Here is a 20,603-nt window from a genome sequence, read left to right as displayed (position 1 = left end):
CCCCCAATTCCCCACCGCTGTTCCCATCCCCCCAATTCCCCAATAAAATCTTAAAAAAAAAAAAACCAAAAAAAAAAAAAGCATGCGAACGTGACTGTTATAGTCAATAAACTAAAAATGTGCACAACATATCAGAGACAGTGGTTTTAAAAGGAAGGGCTTGGGATTAGTGCCCAGGTTCAACTCCCACTTCTGCCATTTACTAACTTGAGTTACTTAACCTCTCTAATTGTTTCCTAGTATGAAAAATTGGAATACTACTGTGTACTTCATATAAATCTTGTGAAAGATTAAATGAGGTAATATAATCTTTAGCATACTGCCTGTAACATATTAATCCTCATAAATAAAGCTTCTGGTGATAGTATTTGTTATTCATATGAAAGGGAAAGAAAGATGATAGAAAAATGCTGGGTAGAACAGTTCCTTCCACAGTCAAGGGATATCATCATCAGTCCGATAAACTTTAATTACCATTCTGACTTACCTGGTATGAAAAAGTTATCAAAAATGGTATGGAAGTGGGCCAGCCGAGTGGCGCATTGGGTAAGAGTTGCCTTGGTACGCCAGCTCTGAGCAGCAGAGCCCTGGTTCGGATCCCACATGCGGGCCAGTGACACTATGCCCTCTACAGCTAAGATGGTGAACAACAGCTGGACCTGGAGTTGGACTGCCATAAGCTACCGTGAATGGCCGGCAGCCTGGGTGAGCTGCCAAGAGCCGCCATGAGGCTGTCCAGTGGCCGGTGACCGATTTGCCTCACCCAGGAAGAGCGCAATGATAATACCAACATGGGCCAGTGAAGCAACGTCCTCCACAACTAGACTGAAGAACAGAAGGACAGCAACTTGTCTGTTTCCCTTCCCCGATTCCCCAACGCTGTTCCCCTCCCCCAATTCCCGAATGCTGTTCCCCTCCCCCAATTCCCCAATTTAAAGGCAAAAAAAAAAATGGTATGGAAACACAATACTATTTTTAGACACCAGGTGTAAGTATACTATCTGAAACAATATTAACTTTGTTTCCTTTTTTAGATTTCCTAATAAAATACTATCCAAGTCATTAGTGGAAAAAAAATCTAGTGACGTTTATAACATAATAATCCTTCTATGTAAATACTCAGTATCAATCTTCCATTTTCAAGTAAAATAGGCTAGTCTCCTAAACCTCTCAAATCAAATGAAGCAAACTTCTATTAAATGCTCATCATGAATTACAATGTTAGCAGAGATTGACAAAAAGAACAGAAAGAGGTTATAACGAAGGATTAAAATTAAAATTAAAATTATAGCCTGATCATAATTTCCATCAAATTTAACTCAGAGATTAAGTGCAAAACCCTGCCGAGCACAGCAAACCTGGTACAAACCATCACCCTATAATTCGGGCTATTCCATTCCCTCCCAACAACCATCAAGCTACAGGCTTTAGGAACAGTCCCACTATTGGGGTATCTCCAGCTATTTCCCTGTGATAGTCACCCAGCTCTTAACCTTTACTCTCTATAGGGTAAATGGTTACTATGTGGTCTTATTTCACTGATTTATGTATACTTTAAGTTGTTCCCAATGTATGTTATACAATTTACATTGACAGTTGCTTAAATAGGGTATGGTAATTCTACAAAAGGCAAATTCAGGGCCGGCCGAGTGGCGCGATGGTTAAGAACTGGCTTGGGACGCCAGAGGGCCCCGGTTCGGATCCCACATATGAGGGCCAGTGACACTGCCCTCCACAGCTAAGATGCTGAACAACAGCTCAACCTGGAGCTGGGCTGCCTTGAGTTGCCGGCGACGGCGTAGGCTGCAGCCCCTGTGGCAGTGGGTTGCCATGGGCTACCGTGTGCAGTGAGCAGCCAGCGTGAGCGGCCAGCAGCCGCAGTGAGCGGCCGTCCAGAAGCCGGCGACTGGTCTGCCTCGCCCGGGAAGAGCGCAATGATGGTGCCAACTTGGACCAGTGAAGCAACGTCCTCCACAACTAGACTGAAGACCAAAACGACAGCAACTTGTCTGTTCCCCTTCCCCCAATTCCCCAGCGCTGTTCCCATCCCAATTCCCCAATAAAAATCTTAAAAAAAAAAAAAAGGCAAATTCAAGAAACCCTTTTGATAATCAACATGACAATGTCTAACAAGAAGTGAAATGTAAAAGAAGTGTATCCTTTGATTCATTAATTTCTCTCCAATAAATATTTCTTAAGGAAATAATACAATAAAGGCAAAGACACATAAAGTCACTCACTGAAGAGTTAGTTATCATAACAAAATAACTGAAAACATATTCCAATATTTAGGAAATAATAAATTATAGATCATTGACACACTGAAATATTATCCCCTAATTAAAATAATAATTAAAGAAATTCTAAAACAAGAAAAATGTTTTATCATATAACAAGAAAATTGTTTTACGATATAATATTGGGTAATAAAGTATTTCTAGGAAGTAAATATGGGATAGAAGTTAAAGTATGCATTTTACTAAAAATTCTGATTCTGCCACTTAGTAGCTGTGTGATTTTGACACGTTATTTAAACTCCCTGAGACTCAGTTTCCTCATTTCTAAAGTAGCGTAATAAGATCTAACACATAGGGATCCTAGGGGAATCAAATGAGATTACTGTAAAGTGCCTCTTCCCTAACTCAACAAATTCCCTTCCCTATTACTCAATTGATTTATTTCTACTACTGCAACCGTGAGTTTATAAACAGCAGATCATATTTAAAATGGTGCTACTGTGATAAGATTATGGTTCTATATTTAAAATTATTACCTGTAGTAAATTTTCTTAATGTTGCTTATATTTTCCTCAGTTCTTTAAAAATAAAACATCAATCCTTGGTCAGACTGTAACCCCTAATATAACACTGTTTCAATTGTTTCAAAAAATCATATTCAAAATAATTTTAGAGTTCTTTCCCAAACATGTTACCCCCAATACACAAATCAGAATTCAGCTGTATATACAAAGATGGAAAAAAACAATGTAGGAAAATGGGTGGAGTACATGCAATCCCTGAACTTTCACACTTACTTTATGTTTTATTAAAATTTGAACAATAAACTGGGGGATGAAAAATAACACCATTCCCAGAAATATATAAACAATGTATAATCCCTAGTTTCAGTTCTATCTATCTAACAACCTGGCATGACAGAGAAGACCTTCACAACTGGCCTGAAGAGAAGGTAGGCACAGTTGTCCCTTTCACCTTAGGTACAAGGGAAGAGGAAACAAAACCACGGTTCCCTAAGCCAACTCCTATGTGAAGTGCAAAATAGCTAACGGTCTGGTGGCACAATGGGATCTCATTTAGGTCCTATGGCAAGAGCTGAGTTAGTCAAGCCTAGGCCAGTCAGACAATGCTCTTCATCCTTCCCACAGAGGAAGCAACAACAGATTTGGGGTGGGAGGAGAAGGCAGACTAGGGAGGGGACATCACAAACTTGAACAAGCAAATTCCAGGCTCTGGGTCAGTCTGGGAGTTCTGAGGGGACACCGTGACCTCACCAATGGAGAGGAGAGGAGAGGAAACTTCTGGTTTTAATGGACCAGTGCTGCTACAGCCTGTAGCTTTTAGAAGAAGCCCTGACTTCTTCAACTGCCTGGGCGGGCAAGTGCAATACCAACCCATTAGCTCAAAATTATAAGTCACTGGTGGAAGAAAACTGTATCTGGCATACAATGGGTGTTTTGAGGCTGTCAATATAAAATTTGCAAAAGGACAAGTTATAAGGAAATTAAAGACTCACTGTAATAAAACACAAGTGCTCATCTGATTTCATTCATGCAAGTTAAGTATAACAATAAATGCACTGGTTTTCAAAACCAAATCAGTCTCAATACTTACATTTTTTAACAACATAATAACAGTGTTTTGACAACTAAGAAAAATACGGTTCAAAACTTGATGCTTAAAGATCAGGAGACACTCCAGGACCTCAGAAGTTGCCCTCATATCCCTGAGTAATTTCAACTTGTTAGTGAGAGAAGAGTTTTTAAAAGAATCCATATAGTTGCTATTTTGAACAAAGAGGATAGGAAATAAGACCTTTAAATCATATCAGACAAGATATTCAAGAAAAATATGAGAGTGCCTCATGTACCTAAAGTAGGTATAAGACCACCATGAATATAAGAATATGTTCAAGCAATTAAATTGTAAATAGCTAGTAGATTAAATAGCTTCATACAATATTACAATGTAAAGTAGAAGGAACAGTTTCCTACTGCTGCAATATTTTCCACAGTAAACAGAAGTTAGTTATTAGAATGCATTGTATATGTAGATGAGAACCACTGTATAATCACTTAACTCATTGAATTTGTACTGAAGAAACAAAGAAAACATATGTTTTTTGGTCAGATTGTTTACTGCAATCCAATACTAGATTAATTTAATAAATACTACTGAAAAAGAAAATTACAGGACCCAAAGAAAAAAACTCCATTATTTTAGGATACAATCAAAGACAGCTTTATATTAGCAATTTGTGTCTATGCAAAAATGTGTGACTCATTTTAAACTTTTAAATGACGTGCTTATGAGAGGGGAGGTGGGCTCTTGAAAACAGTAATTTGTGCTCCTGGTAATTAAAGGTGATTTACAAAACATATAAACACCCAACTTAACCTAAGGGGGGGGCAATTAAATGAAGGCATTTTTACCTTCTCATTTAGTAGTTCAATGAAGTTGTAGTCCCTGCGGGCTACAATTCCATATAAACTAGAAAGGCAACTTAAAACCTCTTTCTTCCATCAGTGCTACCTTCATCTTTTTTTAGCAAACACAGGCAACAAAACTAAAGGATCTATCTGGAATCTTACTGTTAAAGCTCTAAGCAAATTAGATATATGAAATTCAAACAGTAATATAAAACAGAATGAAGAAGCATCTGTCATTAATAACAAAGGAGAAAGGATAAGGGCTTTTATTTTTCCTGGCCAAAAATTCTAACCATCTGCACAGAAATCACCTACATAGATTATCTTAGTTCTATCTCGGTAAGAAATTGTCCAATTGAAGAAGGGTGAAGGCCAAGATAAAAGTGAAATCGGTGAAGAGCTTATAATCATATTGGGGGGGGGGGAGACAGAAGTATTTTCTAAGAATTATAAAACTGTAGAGATCTTTCAAAAGAAAAAGAAAACAATACAATTAGCAGTTATTCCAAAAACTGAAATGCTCTACTTACTAAAGTAGACTCCTTCTTTTAGGAAAATAAACATTGAAAAGTAAATTCAAATAGCAACTAAGTTCTTCCATGTAGTCAGAAGAAGAAAATAAGCATATATACTTTCTGACTAAAAAAAAAAAGAAAGAAGAAAAACAGTTACTTCTGGAGACTGGGAACAGGGACAAACATGAAATTTTACTGTCAAGACCTGAATTATTCCCTATTTTGTTTATAATAAGCCTATATATCATTTAGAATTTTTTAAACATAATGAATTTTTTTCAAGTAACAACATCTCTTTGGCCATTCATCAAAAGGTAGAATGAAATATAAAACCAAAAACTGTCTATTCAAAAGGTATGAAGGGGGGGGGGTGTAAACACATAATTAAATCACAATTTTATATGCACTATGTAATGACACTCAAGTTTCTGTACCTAAATTGCATATAATTCAATCTATTATAAGGGAACACTTTTTGATATCAAGTAGATGGCTACTGATTATATCTCAAACTACAGAGGGCTGGAATGACTAGCAAGGGTTTTCCTTGGCTTTGACAAATCAACAAATGAATTTTGCTTTAACAAATTATACAAAGATGACTTGCATTGTGCATATTAAAACAACTGGCATAAAGATAGTAAAATAATAAGAACCTATTTTTAAAACTTGCTTCTTTCCCTATCATTGTTCTTACTCTTGGGGGGGTGGGGATCCAAATGAAATGAAATACTGAATTCTCAATGACAGTCCCTCAATCTTTTCATCTTTCAAAGCTTCGGTTAGAGGACCAATTCCTGGCTCTTCCTGGCAAGGGCAAAAATAAGGTTTCCTCAAGTCAGGCTCCCAGAGTGAAAAGAGGAAGCTGAATAATATCCTCTCACCAAGAATCCATAGAATTGGGAAAAAATAATTGTACACAAAGAAATTAGGTATTAGGATAAAGAGATATAAGGGCCGTCCTGCCTGCCTTCCTCCCCTCAACACACACACACACACACACACACACACACACACACACGCACGCACGCACACACACTCACTAAGTTACCTTAGAAATGCAAGTATGCAAGTATCACTTTATGGCAGAACAGACTGTACAAACATAATGCTATGTGAGCAATCAAGGAAGTAACTTCTTTAACAACAGAACCCATTAATTTACTTATCTGAGAGTAAACTCCTTAACTAAATCATCCTGGCAGAACCATCCTGATTACCCCAGCTTAAAAACACAATGCAATATATATAGATGATGTATTATAAAAATGTACACTTAAAACCTATATAATTTTACTAACCAATGCCACCTCAATAAACTTAATTAAAAAGATGAAACATTTTTTTTAAAAGATTTTATAGGGGAATTGGGGAAGGGGAACAACAGCCAAGTTGTTGTCCTTCAATCTTAGTTGTGGAGGGCGCAACTAGCTCAGTCCAAGTCCAGCTGCCATCTGACCGCCCATCGGCAGCTCACGGCTGCTCAGCTCAAGGTGCCATGTTCAATCTTAGTTGCAGGATGGCGCAGCCCCCCATCTCATACAGGAGTCGAACTGGAAACCTTGTTGTCAGGAGCATGTGCTCCCACCAGCTGAGCCATCCTGCCACCCATTGGCAGACCAGGGGCAGCTCAGCTCGGGCACAGCTCATGGATCCATGTGGGAATCGAACCAGCGACCCCGCTGCTCAGAGCTTGCTCTCTTAACCAACTAAGCCACTTGGCCGGCCCAAAAAAATCAAACATTTTACAAATCACTGACAACTCCTGAATCACAAGATTCTAAGCCAAAGTCTATGCCAACTCTGCACTGTTTTAATACAGAACTCTCGAGAATTTTATTTGAATCATTTGTACATATCTACATTGGTATTGAAATTAGAAATTTTCTCATGTTTTAAAAATCAGAACAGTACATATTCAGTTTTTAAAAACTGAAGTAAAAAGAAAAGTCACCTATCTCTCCCTCCACACCAATTCTAGTCTCCAAAAATCTAGCAACGATTTGATGTATCTTCTTCAAATTTCTTTCTAAGAGTATAATGTAGAGCTAGCTGTCGTATACCACATGTGGCTATTAAGTACTTGAAATGTGACTAGTCCAAATGGAGACCTGCTCTAAGTATAAATTACACACCAGATTTCAAAGACATATACATTTCATAGACATACAGATTTGAAAGACCAAAAATACATCAATAATTTTTCATATTGACTAAATGTTGACATAGTATTTTTGTTACATTAAGTATGCTATTAAAATTCATTTCACCTTTTCATTTTTTTATTTATTTATTGGGGAACAATGTGTTTTTTCCAGAACCCATCAGCTCCAAGTCAAATTGCCATTTTTCAATCTAGTTGCGGGGGGCGGGGCTGCAGCCCACCAACCCATGCAGGAGTCGAACCGGCAGCCTTGTTGCTCAGAGCTCACACTCTAACCAACTGAGCCACCCGGCCGGCCCTCATCTTACTTTTTTTTAATGTGGCTATCAGAAGATTTTAAATTACATATGTAGCTCACATTTATAGCTCACAATAAATTTCTACTGGTCAACACTGGTACAAAGGTTAACAGTGCAGGTTTTGGAGTCAGACTTGCCTTTCTGAGTACACTACTCCCAACTATACCACCTACCAGCTGCATAACCTTGGGCAAATTTCCTATCTTCTCTCTACCCACTTCTGGCTTGTTCTGAGAATTAAAAGAAATTCCTCACATAAAGCACTTAGCACAGAGCCTGGCACATAGTAAGTGCTCAATGAATATTTGATGGCAACAAAAGAACAAAACCTATAACCTAATTCTTTTAAAATCATTATACAGCAGCTGTCTCTTGAGAAAAGTCTCCTAATCGGTGAAGAGCTTATAATCATATTGGGGGGGAGACAGAAGTATTTTCTAAGAATTATAAAACTGTAGAGATCTTTCAAAAGAAAAAGAAAACAATACAACTAGCAGTTATTCCAAAAACTGAAATGCTCTACTTACTAAAGTATACTCCTTCTTTTAGGAAAATAAACATTGAAAAGTAAATTCAAATAGCAACTAAGCTCTTCCATGTAGTCAGAAGAAGAAAATAAGCATATATACTTTCTGACTAAAAAAAAAAAAGAAAAAAGAAAGAAAGAAGGAAATTGGTTACTTCTGGAGACTGGGAACAGGGACAAACATGAAATTTTACTGTCAAGACCTATAGGTCACTATTGTACACAGCAGGTATTCTCTGAAAAACAATGTACATAACGCATTTGAATTCTCTCTCTCTCTCTCTCTCTCTCTCTCTCTCTCTCTCTCTCTCTCTCTCGGATTGTAAACATGTTTAATACATAGATCCTACACATTCGGATGTAAAAATGTACAAAAGTGTGGTATGGTGGAAAGACTGGAGAGCAAAAATACTTTCAAGAAGAAAGATGGGCTCTACACCCAATTTGCTAGCTATTGGGTTGTCCGAAAAATCATGACATATTTTCTATGTTTTTCGTTGCAAAAATGCATCATGACTTTTCCGACAACCCAATATATACCGTAGGAAAACTACTTAGCCATTCTCTCTCAATACCCTCATCTGTGCAACTGGGATAACATTAATCCTGCAGAATGTTAAGATTAAAAAGAATAATATATTAGAAAGAATCTACCACAGTACCTAACATATCATTCCCCTTCTTCCAGAAATCAAAATACAATAAAATGCAAACAATTCAGACATGCTAATAATGTTAACATTCAATTGCTTGCTGTGCCACAGCTGCCAAAGCCTGTTTATACCCTGAAGAAATAGTTTAAAAACATGTTAACTGTGTAGTCATCTAAATTCCCTACATTTTAGCCCTTGTATGAACTAGAGTTACAACCCATACTACTGTATAACAGTATAGGTAAATACTCCAGAAATGATAAATACTTCAGGAAAAAAATAATCTAACTCTATGTGCTCTATTTTTATTAAGTGCTATATAAGATGGATAAAAGACTGTTTCCAAATTAGTGCCTGTTATGCAAACTAACAGAAAACACTACACACTGGGCTCTGCCTCAGGGGTCTCCTACAAAGATATAATAAATTTCAGAGCTAAGAAAGGATATCTCTTTTGATACATATTGGATGGGTGGATATCTCCATATACATATATATGAAATTAGACAACCCATAATTTTTTTGTTTGCCTTGGCTGCCGCAATGCTCAGAGGTAAGATTTATTCTCAATTTCAATATTTTATTTGGTATGGGTTATGTGTTGCTGTGCACTTAGGCTTCTGACCATCCATCCACCCTACTCCCTTTAATTCTCACTTTTAATTAATTCGCCTTCATCATTTTTCCTGTTAGTTAAATGTAATTGTCTCTTATTGTAAGATAGTTAAAATTCCCTTTAGAAGTCAGCACAGCAAAATAACAAATGCAACTAAGTTCACACAAAAAGTTCAAAATAAATACACATGCAAAAAAATTAACTTTTAAAAGCAACTGGAGAACAGAACTCAGGAAAGAACAGAGCGGTATATCCCATACTCCAACCATTACCACCAACATGCCACACACATACATGCATACACACAACAATTTACCTGAAAATAATCAAATTGTATTTGAAATTTTGTTTTCTACAACTATACATGATTATATACTTTATAATTAACAGTTCTATAAATCAGAACTTCCAATATGTTTCTAAATTTGGAACAAAAGTGGCCCATAGCTCAGAAAGCAGAGCTCTTGTTTCCAGCCTACAGGGCCATATCTTTAAGTACCTGTTCAGAAACTTGAATAAGTTTTATCTATAAATAGCTTGACAGTAGGTGCAGTGATATTGCCAAAGGTGCCTCCATCAGGTAACACAAACACCTTGGCTTCCTGTTGAAGTATCACTTCAAAACTTCTAATGCCAGCTTTAAAAAGTTAAGGATTCAGTGAAATCAATAACTTTCATGTTCAAAGCTTTAAAAAAATCGAACAATAGGAAGTTATACTGCTTCTAAAAATTGGTAAAAAACAAGTCACTAGACCCTAGAGAAAAAAAATTAATCATTTTTCTAAATAAAATACTTGTAATCAGAAGTTATTGCATGTATGAATTTAAAAAGAATGTGCTTCCCATAATATGGTTGTTGTTTCCCTATTCTGTATTAAACCTTTGGCAAACAGTCTTATTTGAGGAGAATTTTGTTTATAGGAGATGTAAGAAAAGCCTATCATTAAGTACTATCCTTTCTCCAAAGACTCTCAAATTTGCTTTTCCCTTCAACTGCCACTGACAGTTTTCTGAAATCCAGTCCTCATTATTTCCTCCATGAAATGCTATAAAAACCTCCTGGCTGTTCTTTTTGCCCCAAACTTCTTCCCACTCAAATCCATCTAGTGTGTTGATACATAGTTGCTAGAGCATCAACTCTGTTAACTAAGTAACATAATCCTGTAAATTAGTCCTAAAGTAGATAAAACCCAAATTTCTAATTTAACAAAATTACAAATTTTCAATACTAATTTACACAATAGGGATGATTCTCACAACCATTATGTTGAGAGAGAGGAGGGCACAAAAGAATATAGAATATATGATTACATTTATATGAAGTTCAAGAACAAGCAAAACTAATTGATGATAATACAAATCAGGATAGTGATTACCCTGAGTGGGAACTGATTGAAAAGAGTGACAGAAATGTTCTGTATCTTGATCTACATGGTGATTACACAAGTGTACACGTGTACAAATGAATCTAGCTGTATGCTTCAGCTTTGTGAGTTTTGTGCACTTTACTATATATATTTTATATCTCAATAAAAATAAAGAAAAATAAACTAGAAGAAAACAGTTGTGAATATTTACCCCATCATGGGGAGGATAAGAACTTTCTAAGTATAGAAGTATAGATGATATCAAAGGAAAAGACTGATAAAAATATTTTCAACAAAGATAACACATATAATTAATATATTCCCATGTGCCTATATTGCATGAAGAAACTCTAGATCAGGGATCAGCAAACTAAGGCATGTGCCCTAGTTTTGCATGACCCTCGAGCTAAGAATGATTTATACGTTTTTATTTTTTTTATTATTATTATTTTTTTAGCTGAGCCATCCTGCCATCTGTTGGCAGCTCAGCGGCAGCTCAGCTCAGGCCAGACTCGAACTGCTGTTGCTCAGAGCTCAAACCTTTGAGCAAGCTCTTAACCAACTGAGCCACTCAGCCGGCCCAAATTTTTACGTTTTTAAAGTGTTGCAAACACACACACAGAACATGTAACAGAGCAAAATATTTAGTATCTGGCTCATTAAACAAAAAGTTTCTCAACCCTTGCTCTAAAAAATACCACAAGAAGGGCCAGCCAAGTGGCGTGATGGTTAAGAACTGGATTGGGACACCAGAGGGCCCCAGTTTGGATCCCACATATGAGGGCCAGTGACACTGCCCTCTACAGCTAAGATGCTGAACTACAGCTCAACCTGGAGCTGGGCTGCCATGAGTTGCCGGCGACAGCATAGGCTGCAACCCCTGCTGCAGTGGGTTGCCATGGGCTACCGTGTGTAGCCAGCAGCCAGCATGAGCGGCCAGCAGCCACAGTGAGCGGCCGTCCAGAAGCCAGCGACTGATCTGCCTCGCCCAAGAAGAGCGCAATGATGGTGCCAACTTGGGCCAGTGAAGCAACGTCCTCCAAAATAAGACTGAAGAACAAAAGGATAGCAACTTGTCTGTTCCCCTTCCCCCAATTCCCCAATAAAAAATAAAAAAAAATTTTATAAATGAAATTTCAAACTCTTAGTGCCTAAGTCCATTTTCATTTCTTAAAACATTAAACATGAAACTCAACTGAATAATTACAAAATAAGCCCCTGGAACAGTTTAATCTGCCTCCCTACCCCAAATCTCCACTTTAAATCCTTTATGTTTAAGCCATTAGAGAAGGAAATCCTTAACATGGTAGACTTGGTGAATCCCCAGCTACCTCCCCAGGCTCTTTTCCATTGCTCCTGCTCCTCCTCATTCATCCCATCCACACTCACCATTCTTTTAATGTAACTAGGCCTTGAAGCAAGCCATTTACTCTGAATAATCAATTTCTCCTTTCCTCCTTCCACTAACTTATTAGCTCCCCTTCCTCAACCTATATGTCTCAGCGCAACCTCAAGGTCACATCACTCACTCACAACATACTGGCTCTCTTCCTTGTACAACTGAAGAATGACATCCAGTGTTTCTGTGACATACATGTATATTCATTATATGTCTCCACTGGATTACAAGCTCCATGAGGGCAAGGATCATGTCTGCTTTTACTCGCCATTATATCCCTCAGCATTTAGCACACTTAAAAGAGGTGCTCCATAAATAATGTGTCAAGTGAATACGATAGAGTGATCTAAAGATTTAAAGCCCAAGCAAACTGTCAAAATAAGTATTTATATTTAAAACAAGTATCAATTTTTGAGACAATGTATATATTTACATACATCTAATAACCAAGGGAGTAAACAAAGTGAGAAAAAAGTTAACTTTTAAAAATTAAACTAATGGAGAGAAACACAGCATTAATAAATTAAAATTCAGTAATAAACCAAAATTTCCCGTTTTCTCTTCCCTAACTTTCAGAAGTTCTAATGGAAAGCTTAAAAGTCTCCTAACTGCTAATATATATCATCACTATACTGTCCCTTTCCTTAGTAGTTTTAAATCAGTTTTCTAAAACAAAAATAGAGAAACTAAAAAATATCAACATAAAATGGATTTTTTTTTCTCACTAAAATAAAAAATGAAGTTAAGAATTAAAACGAATTTCAGTCATGTGGTACTAAGCAAAAACTAAATTCACCAGTAAGTTTTTAAAAATCCAACAATGTAACTACACACTTATCAATATAATTATTTAATGTTTATTTCCACCACTAGACTAGAAGCTATATAAGACTAAAGAATGTTAGATTCTGCTACCCACTATATATCTGTAGCAGATATATATCCAGAACAGAAAACATTTACTATTTGATTAATGAATAACAATCAAGAGAACTTGTGACTTAAAGATATTTGAAGAAAATAATCTTTAAATAAAGAATAATATGAATGATAAAAATCTATTTCACATTCATTTAATAAATTGATTGCTGAAGATGAAAATATATCATAATTTGAAACTAAAGAAGTCTCAATTTTCATAGCTTCAAAGTAATCTATCTTTTTCATCTCTACCAGTCTTTTTTCCTGACTGTATGTACTCTATGAAGGTTTTTAAAAATTCTAGTTATAGATGTATCATTCTGTGTTCTATGGACTATATAATAATATACACCATATTTAATCAGTTCTAAGATGTATATTTTCACAGTTGAATATCTCTGAAATCAATCACTATAACAAAGCATGGTATCTAGTTTAATTGGATTTTTTGGTTTCTTAGCACTACCTTTAGGCTGAATGAAATACAATAAAGTATGTGTAATCCTAACCAAATTCATTTTCCCCCCTAAGGGTTAAGAAAAATAAGAGATGAAAATTATACAAAAGACAACAAAACCAAGGACTTTATTACTTTATTAATGGTTTCAGGACTTTATCAGGATCTTACCACCACCCTAAAATGTTCCAGCTCTGAAAATTTTAAGTCAAATATTGCTCTCTAACCACACACCCCTTACACCCAGCAGATCTGTTCCTGAACCTCATCAGGAAATGAGATCAATGAGCCTTCCATTTTTCAGTCTGCTTCTATATTCACTCTTACCCTGTGTTAAGCTCTATTTCACCTATCAGTTCACTCACTCTCATACCCAAACCTTCAGTTCTCTTGCCCCCATCCTCCTGTCACACCTGCCCTATCAATTCTACTTCCTACAGACATCTCCTATCTGGATGTCCTAGATATACAAATTCAAAAAACTGTCCCAAACTGAACTCATCAGCTCTCTCCCAAGACTTGCTGCTCCTTCCACATTTAACATCTCAATGAATGGCATCAAGATTCATTCAGCTGGCCCAGTCCAGAAACCAGGGGTCACACTTGATTGTACCCTCACTTTGAAACTCTCACATCAGTCACCAGAACCAATGAAATAACAAACTGACAGAAAAATAGAGGCTCTCGCCAATGTACAGGCTTTAGGTAACACTCCCCTACATAACTGAATTTCCACCCCCACCACCCCACCCATAAATTTATTCTTTGCCTGCACCACAAACCCTTCCAGAGGGATCACCATACTTTCACCCAAGACAAAGCTACCTAGATCAGTGCTTCTCAAACTATCTGTGGCAGGCTTTTGTAAAATACAATAAAAATGAATTACTAGGCAAATGAATTTTTTCAAAAAAAGTACAAAAAAACTAGCATAATTTTTAATTAAATTCAAATGACAAAAAAATTACTACAACTGATATAAAATATTCTAAATGCTCATTCTCAATTGCTATAGGTATCTAGTTGAGGACCAATAACAAACAAAAGCACTAAACCAGACCACAGCTGGCTCCCACCTCTAACTGGTGTTTCCTTTGTTTGTATTAATTTGCTCATTATAGTACTATTACCATAAAGTCCTGAGCCTTATCCTAAACCTTTCTATTCTGTCAGAGAATTACTATGTTCTTAGCTCACTTTTGTAGTCAAAAGAACACAAATCAACACATAGTTCTATCTGTTTTCTGTTTGCTTTATATCCCTCTCTCTATTAAGAACTAACTAATCTATAGCTTCTCCTTAATCTTTCATCTCTAATAAATAACCTGGATGCTTTTCTCTCCTCTGAAATAATGGAATTCCATCCTTTATCAATTCTGCCTTCTCAACACACATAAAAGCAAGAATGATGAAAAGTTCCACAAGCTAACAAAATTTCAAAATGCCTCTACAATAAAATCACCTCCACATAGAAACTTCTCAATGGATCTAATTCAGAACAAGGAATAAAATTCAATTAGAATATACTACCAACACATTATACACTTGCTACGGAATAACCTTTCTCATATGGAGATAATAAATAATGTCAAAGTCACAATTAACAGACAAATCCATGATTCATCTTGTGAAGCAAAGCAAATTTTCTAATGAGTCATTTCTAATTTTATTTGAGAAATGGAAAGAAAACATTGATCATAATGAAATCAATCAATGAAATAAATAATTGTACTTACGTGTTAGGTGAAAGATTCCATCACAGGCACTAATATGAGATAAAAAGGCATTTCCCAGGCCTTGTCCATTGTGAGCTCCTTTCACAAGACCAGCAATATCCACTACATTTAGAAAGGCAGGAATTTTGCTGAAAAACAAGAGACGGTTTTATTATAAAACAATATGAAAAAACTGTTTATTAACCAATGGATTTCTCAAACATTTTACATGAATTATTTCCTTTCTAAAATAATGTTTAGAACTCTCAATAATGATTTGATAAATGAATACCAAACAAAAAATTAAACAAGAAATAATCTTTTAATACATTCAGACTCTTTTACCAGGAAACAAAGGAAGAAAAGTATAAAGCAGGATAGCTGTTTTATTCTCTCTAAAGATTGAAACACATATCATTAATTTTACCATAGTATTCTGTTGGCACATACACATGTACACACACACACACAAAAGCAGTGGAGAACGTTTAAAGAGTATACTGATACAATGCAAAGTAGTCATCATAAAATGAGCCTACACACTTTGTACCAAGCTATAGTGGACTAAATGTTTTACATGCATTATTTTTCAAAGTTTAAAAGAACTCTATTGGGTAGGTGTTATTTATTAAACCCACTTTATAGATGAGGAAATTAAGCCTCAGAAGAATTAAGAAATCTCTTGCATACAGGATCACTCAGCTAGTAATGACAAAATTCAGATTCGAACACAGGATATCTGGGTTTGCATTTAATCACTATGTAGATTAGATAGCCCAAAAACAAAAATGCATCAAATGTTGTGAACCAGTTATCACACAGTAATAAATAACCTAGCTGTTTACAACAGCAACAGAATTAAGACAAATATACAAAATAGCCTTTACTTTGCTCCAAGTAAAGGCACAGTTAACACAAGTTAGAAACCAAGTTAGGAAAATCAGTCAGCCATGTAGAAATGGAGATTAAAGTGTATGAGTTAATAAAGCTACTTTCAATGTCATATGACAAAGGTGTATGATATAAAGTGCATGTATGTATGTATCCTTTATCAATTTTCAAGAGTATTCATTTTTCAGAATATCAATTTCACATAAAACACAACATAAAAGTTCCACAAAATACTTCCCTAGTATCTGCATGGGAAACGAGTCCTTTTAAAATTGTTCTATAGGGCTGCCGAGTGGCACGTTTGTTAGGAGTTGGCTTGGGATGCCCACTCTGGGCAGCGGGACCCCGGTTCAGGTCCCATATGAGGGACAGTAACGCTGTGCCGTCTATAGCTAAGGTGGTGAACAACAGCTCGACCTGGAGCTGGGCCACATGAGTTGCTGGCGACGGCGTAGGCTGCAGCCCCTGCTGCAGTAGGCTGCCACGAGCTACCACGAGTGGCTGGCAGCCAGCATGAGTAGCTGGCAGCCTGCGTGAGCTGCCATGAGCGGCCGTCCAAGGGCCGGTGGGTAACTGCCTCACCCGGAAAGAGTGCAATGATCATAATACCAACATGGGCCAGTGGGGAGACGTCCTCCACGGCTAGACTGAGGAACAGGGGGACAACAACTTGTCTGTTCCCCTTTCCCCATTCCCCAACACTGTTCCCCTCCCCCCGTTCCCCAATAAAATCTTTTAAAATAAAATTGCTCTATAAAAAAATTTCATCCAGATAGAAATTACTTCGTAATTGTTATCAACAAATCCACAGAAAACATACATAACATGTGGTTAGGTTTTTTGTTGGATATTGTGGTTGACTCCACAGTACTATTTTCCCCTTCTCTTGATAACTATACTGATTTTTATTTGGCTTGCCATACCTGCCCAGGGTAGCCCAGGGATTTGGAAAAGCTGGCTCTACCCCCAACTCTGTTGGGGGGGCATGTAGCTTGGGCATATACTAAGTGGTTTAGTCTCATCACCTAGGCACAGTTAATGATTCTAAGACCTTCACCTTGCCCTACTTACCTAGAAATACTTAAGGAAAGGTTTGTCAGGGAGGGTTAAAAGAGTTCTTGAATCGAAGCTCACCAGTCCTCTGAAGAGAGCTTCTAGAAGCAAACCCCTCCCTCTTCCTTCACTATGAACATGAATAAGACACTATATAATTCCAAGATTTGAGAAACATCCTGTGACCACAAGGGAAAGGCAATCTTATGATCAAGCTGATAAAGTAAAATGGAGAGGAGGGGAAAAAAGGTGATGACACCAACACTAAACACTATGCTACCTGTTACTAACACAAATCAACTTTTTAAGTCAGTATGTTTAAGTCATATGTTAAGTACAACCAAACTCATCCTAAATGATATCATTTCTAACAATACACCCATGTGATACACATGAAGCACAGTAGCATGGACATGAGTGGAAAAGCACTGAATTTGAAGTGAGAAGGCTTGGGTTCTATTCCTCATTCACATTAACTATCTGTGTGACTTTGGGCAAATCATTTCACCTTTCCGGGCTTCAGTTTCCTTTTATGAGGAAACTAAACAGAACAATCTATAGCTCTGAGAGTCTATTTTCTAATGAAAATGAGTTTCTTTATTCTGATTCTTGATTTAAGGCCAGGATAAAGGTTTAAACTATTAATACAATATCTCGCAAAATAAAAACTTAAGGGCCGGCCGAGTGGCGCGATGGTTAAGAACTGGCTTGGGACGCCAGAGGGCCCCGGTTCGGATCCCACATATGAGGGCCAGTGACACTGCCCTCTACAGCTAAGATGCTGAACAACAGCTCAACCTGGAGCTGGGCTGCCATGAGTCGCCTGCGACAGCGTAGGCTGCAGCCCCTGTGGCAGTGGGTTGCCACGGGCTACCATATGTAGCCAGCAGCCAGCGTGAGTGGCCAGTAGCCGCAGTGAGCGGCCGTCCAGAAGCCGGCGACTGATCTGCCTCGCCCGGGAAGAGCACAATGATGGTGCCAACATGGGCCAGTGAAGCGACGTCCTCCACAACTAGACTGAAGAACAAAAGGACAGCAACTTGTCTGTTCCCCTTCCCCCAATCCCCCAGCACTGTACCCATCCCCCAATTCCCCAATAAAAATCTTTAAAAAAATAAAAAAAATTTTTTTAAATAAATAAATTAAAACTTAAGCCCTAAGTCAAGGATTTTTGATGTACTGTACCAATGATTTTCTGACTACTTGAGCAACAAAGTATTTTTAGACCATATGAAACTTTCTTGAGACTAAAACTATAAGGTTAAAAATCTTTTTTAATCACTATAGTATAATGAACACAGAATACCAAAAACAGTTATGTTTTTCTTCAATAGAAACAGGCTGAAATGATGAATAGAATTATCCATAAAAAAATTAAAAAAAAGAGAAAACTTGCAATATAACAGAGAAGGTTGGGGTAGCAAGAAGAAAAACTATGGATTATTGTCAATTCTTTGTTACTTGTTTGACCACAAGAGGCCAAAATTATGGGAAAAATGAAGATAAGTTCCCACTCAAACTTTTTATTTCCATAAGGCATTTAGTCAATGTTCACCACTAAAGGGAAAGCAAGGGAAATTCTGAGAAATTAATTCCCTCACTGCCTAAAATTTCAACAAAACTGAAGTCCAAGAGCTTTATTATAATTGTTATCTTCACGTCTCTGAAACATTTCAGCAACGTCACATGACTGCACAGTCCAGCAGTGGCAAGAGCCAACACAGGAGACAGAGTAGGAGAGAAGGCAGCACAGCAGCAGCGGGCCTGTGCAAGGAAGGCTTCTGGGCAGGAGAGCAGCCAGGGAGAAGCCAGGGCCCAAGCCAGTGTCCAAATCAGGTGACAACCCAGTAGGGTCAAGAGATGGGCTACATACAAAGGGACAGCACATTATTGGGTCAACTAAATGGAATCTGTGAATTAGATGGCAATATTGAATCAATGTTGATGTCCTGATTTTGATGGGTTTACTGTGGTTATGTAGGACAGTGTCTGTATTTAGTGAATACAAACTGAAGAATTGAAGTACATTGTGGCATCATGACTGTAACTTATTCTCAAAGGTTCAGAGACATTTGGATGACGGGTATATTAGCATTTTATGTGTAATTTTGCAGCTTTTATATAAATTTGAAATCATAAAAATGAAAAGTTTTTTAAAAGTACACCAAAGTCACCTTGAGGAGCCAATTTGAGGGACATAATTTGAGCTATATTCTATGATTGTGACAGATTATAACCAACTGAGTAACACTGATATGAATAAATACATGAGTGAATAAATGGAGACAAGAAAGCACACTCCATTAGTGGAATGCCAATTAATAAATGAAGGAATAATGGAATTACAAAAATCACCATGTGACAATCATCGTAAAAATTAATCAAAAAAAAAATCAAGGATGTTAAAACTAGTGGATGAAAAAGGAAGAAGTAAATGAGTTCAATATGTATTTTGTAGTTAGAACTCAGGAATTGATGACAGATTCAGCGTAGGGTGAGAAAAGAGAGAAATCAAGGATAAATCATAGGTTTTAACTTAAGCAACTAGGGAAATAACAGGGGCATTTACTGAATTATACAAGTCGTGAATAAGAACAAATATGGCACAAGGCAGGGTGAAATCAAGAGGTCATGTCTGAGGCACCTGTTTAGTCATTCAAGTGTCGATATTAAGAAGGCAGTTAGATATCTGTCTGGAGTTCAGCAGAATTCAGCAGAATTTGTTTCTGGAGACAGAAACTTGAGAATTATCAGCACATTCAAAATAGTAAAAAACTAAATTCTCAATAATAGGGAAATAAACATTCATATAATACAATATTAAACATTATTATATTAGTCATTATTTCATTTTAATTTTTTTAATCTAGAAAAATGTTAATCATACTCCAAGTAAAAAAGTATCCAATTTCTATTAAATATGTGTATACACATTCAGGCAAAACTACAGAAGAATATACCTCCAAAGTATTTATTATATCAAGATAGAACAGGTATAGGTGATTTTTACTCCTCTCTTTATATATTTCCATATCATCTGAGCCTCCTACAATAAACCTGTATTATATTACTTTTTCTAATTAAATAAATAATACATGCTTGTTATAAAAACTTCAAATACAGAGGAATATAAAAAATAAAATTAAAAATCCATTTCACAGGGCCGGCCGAGTGGCGCGATGGTTAAGAACTGGCTTGGGACGCCAGAGGGCCCCAGATCAGATCCCACATATGAGGGCCAGTGACACTGCCCTCTACAGCTAAGATGCTGAACAACAGCTCAACCTGGAGCTGGGCTGCTGTAAGGCATTGGTGACGGCGTAGGCTGCAGCCCCTGTGGCAGTGGGTTGCCATGGGCTAC

At 37.0% G+C, this 20,603-nt stretch overlaps 1 protein-coding gene across 1 annotated transcript in view; it reads right to left on the bottom strand.

Annotated features, from left to right (window-relative positions):
* OLA1 (Obg like ATPase 1) overlaps positions 1-20,603 on the bottom strand; it is a 160,964-nt gene that overhangs the window by 120,303 nt on the left and 20,058 nt on the right. Inside the window, exon 4 of the mRNA XM_019653735.1 lies at positions 15,320-15,447. Within this exon, the coding sequence (XP_019509280.1) occupies positions 15,320-15,447 (128 nt within the window). The remainder of the gene's footprint in view (positions 1-15,319; positions 15,448-20,603) is intronic.

This window comes from Hipposideros armiger, unplaced genomic scaffold, assembly GCF_001890085.2.
Source record: "Hipposideros armiger isolate ML-2016 unplaced genomic scaffold, ASM189008v1 scaffold_205, whole genome shotgun sequence".
In the NCBI taxonomy this organism is placed as follows: domain Eukaryota; kingdom Metazoa; phylum Chordata; class Mammalia; order Chiroptera; family Hipposideridae; genus Hipposideros; species Hipposideros armiger.
The sequence above is the reverse complement of the archived record's forward strand: the minus strand, read 5'-3'. Positions and strand labels throughout refer to the sequence as shown.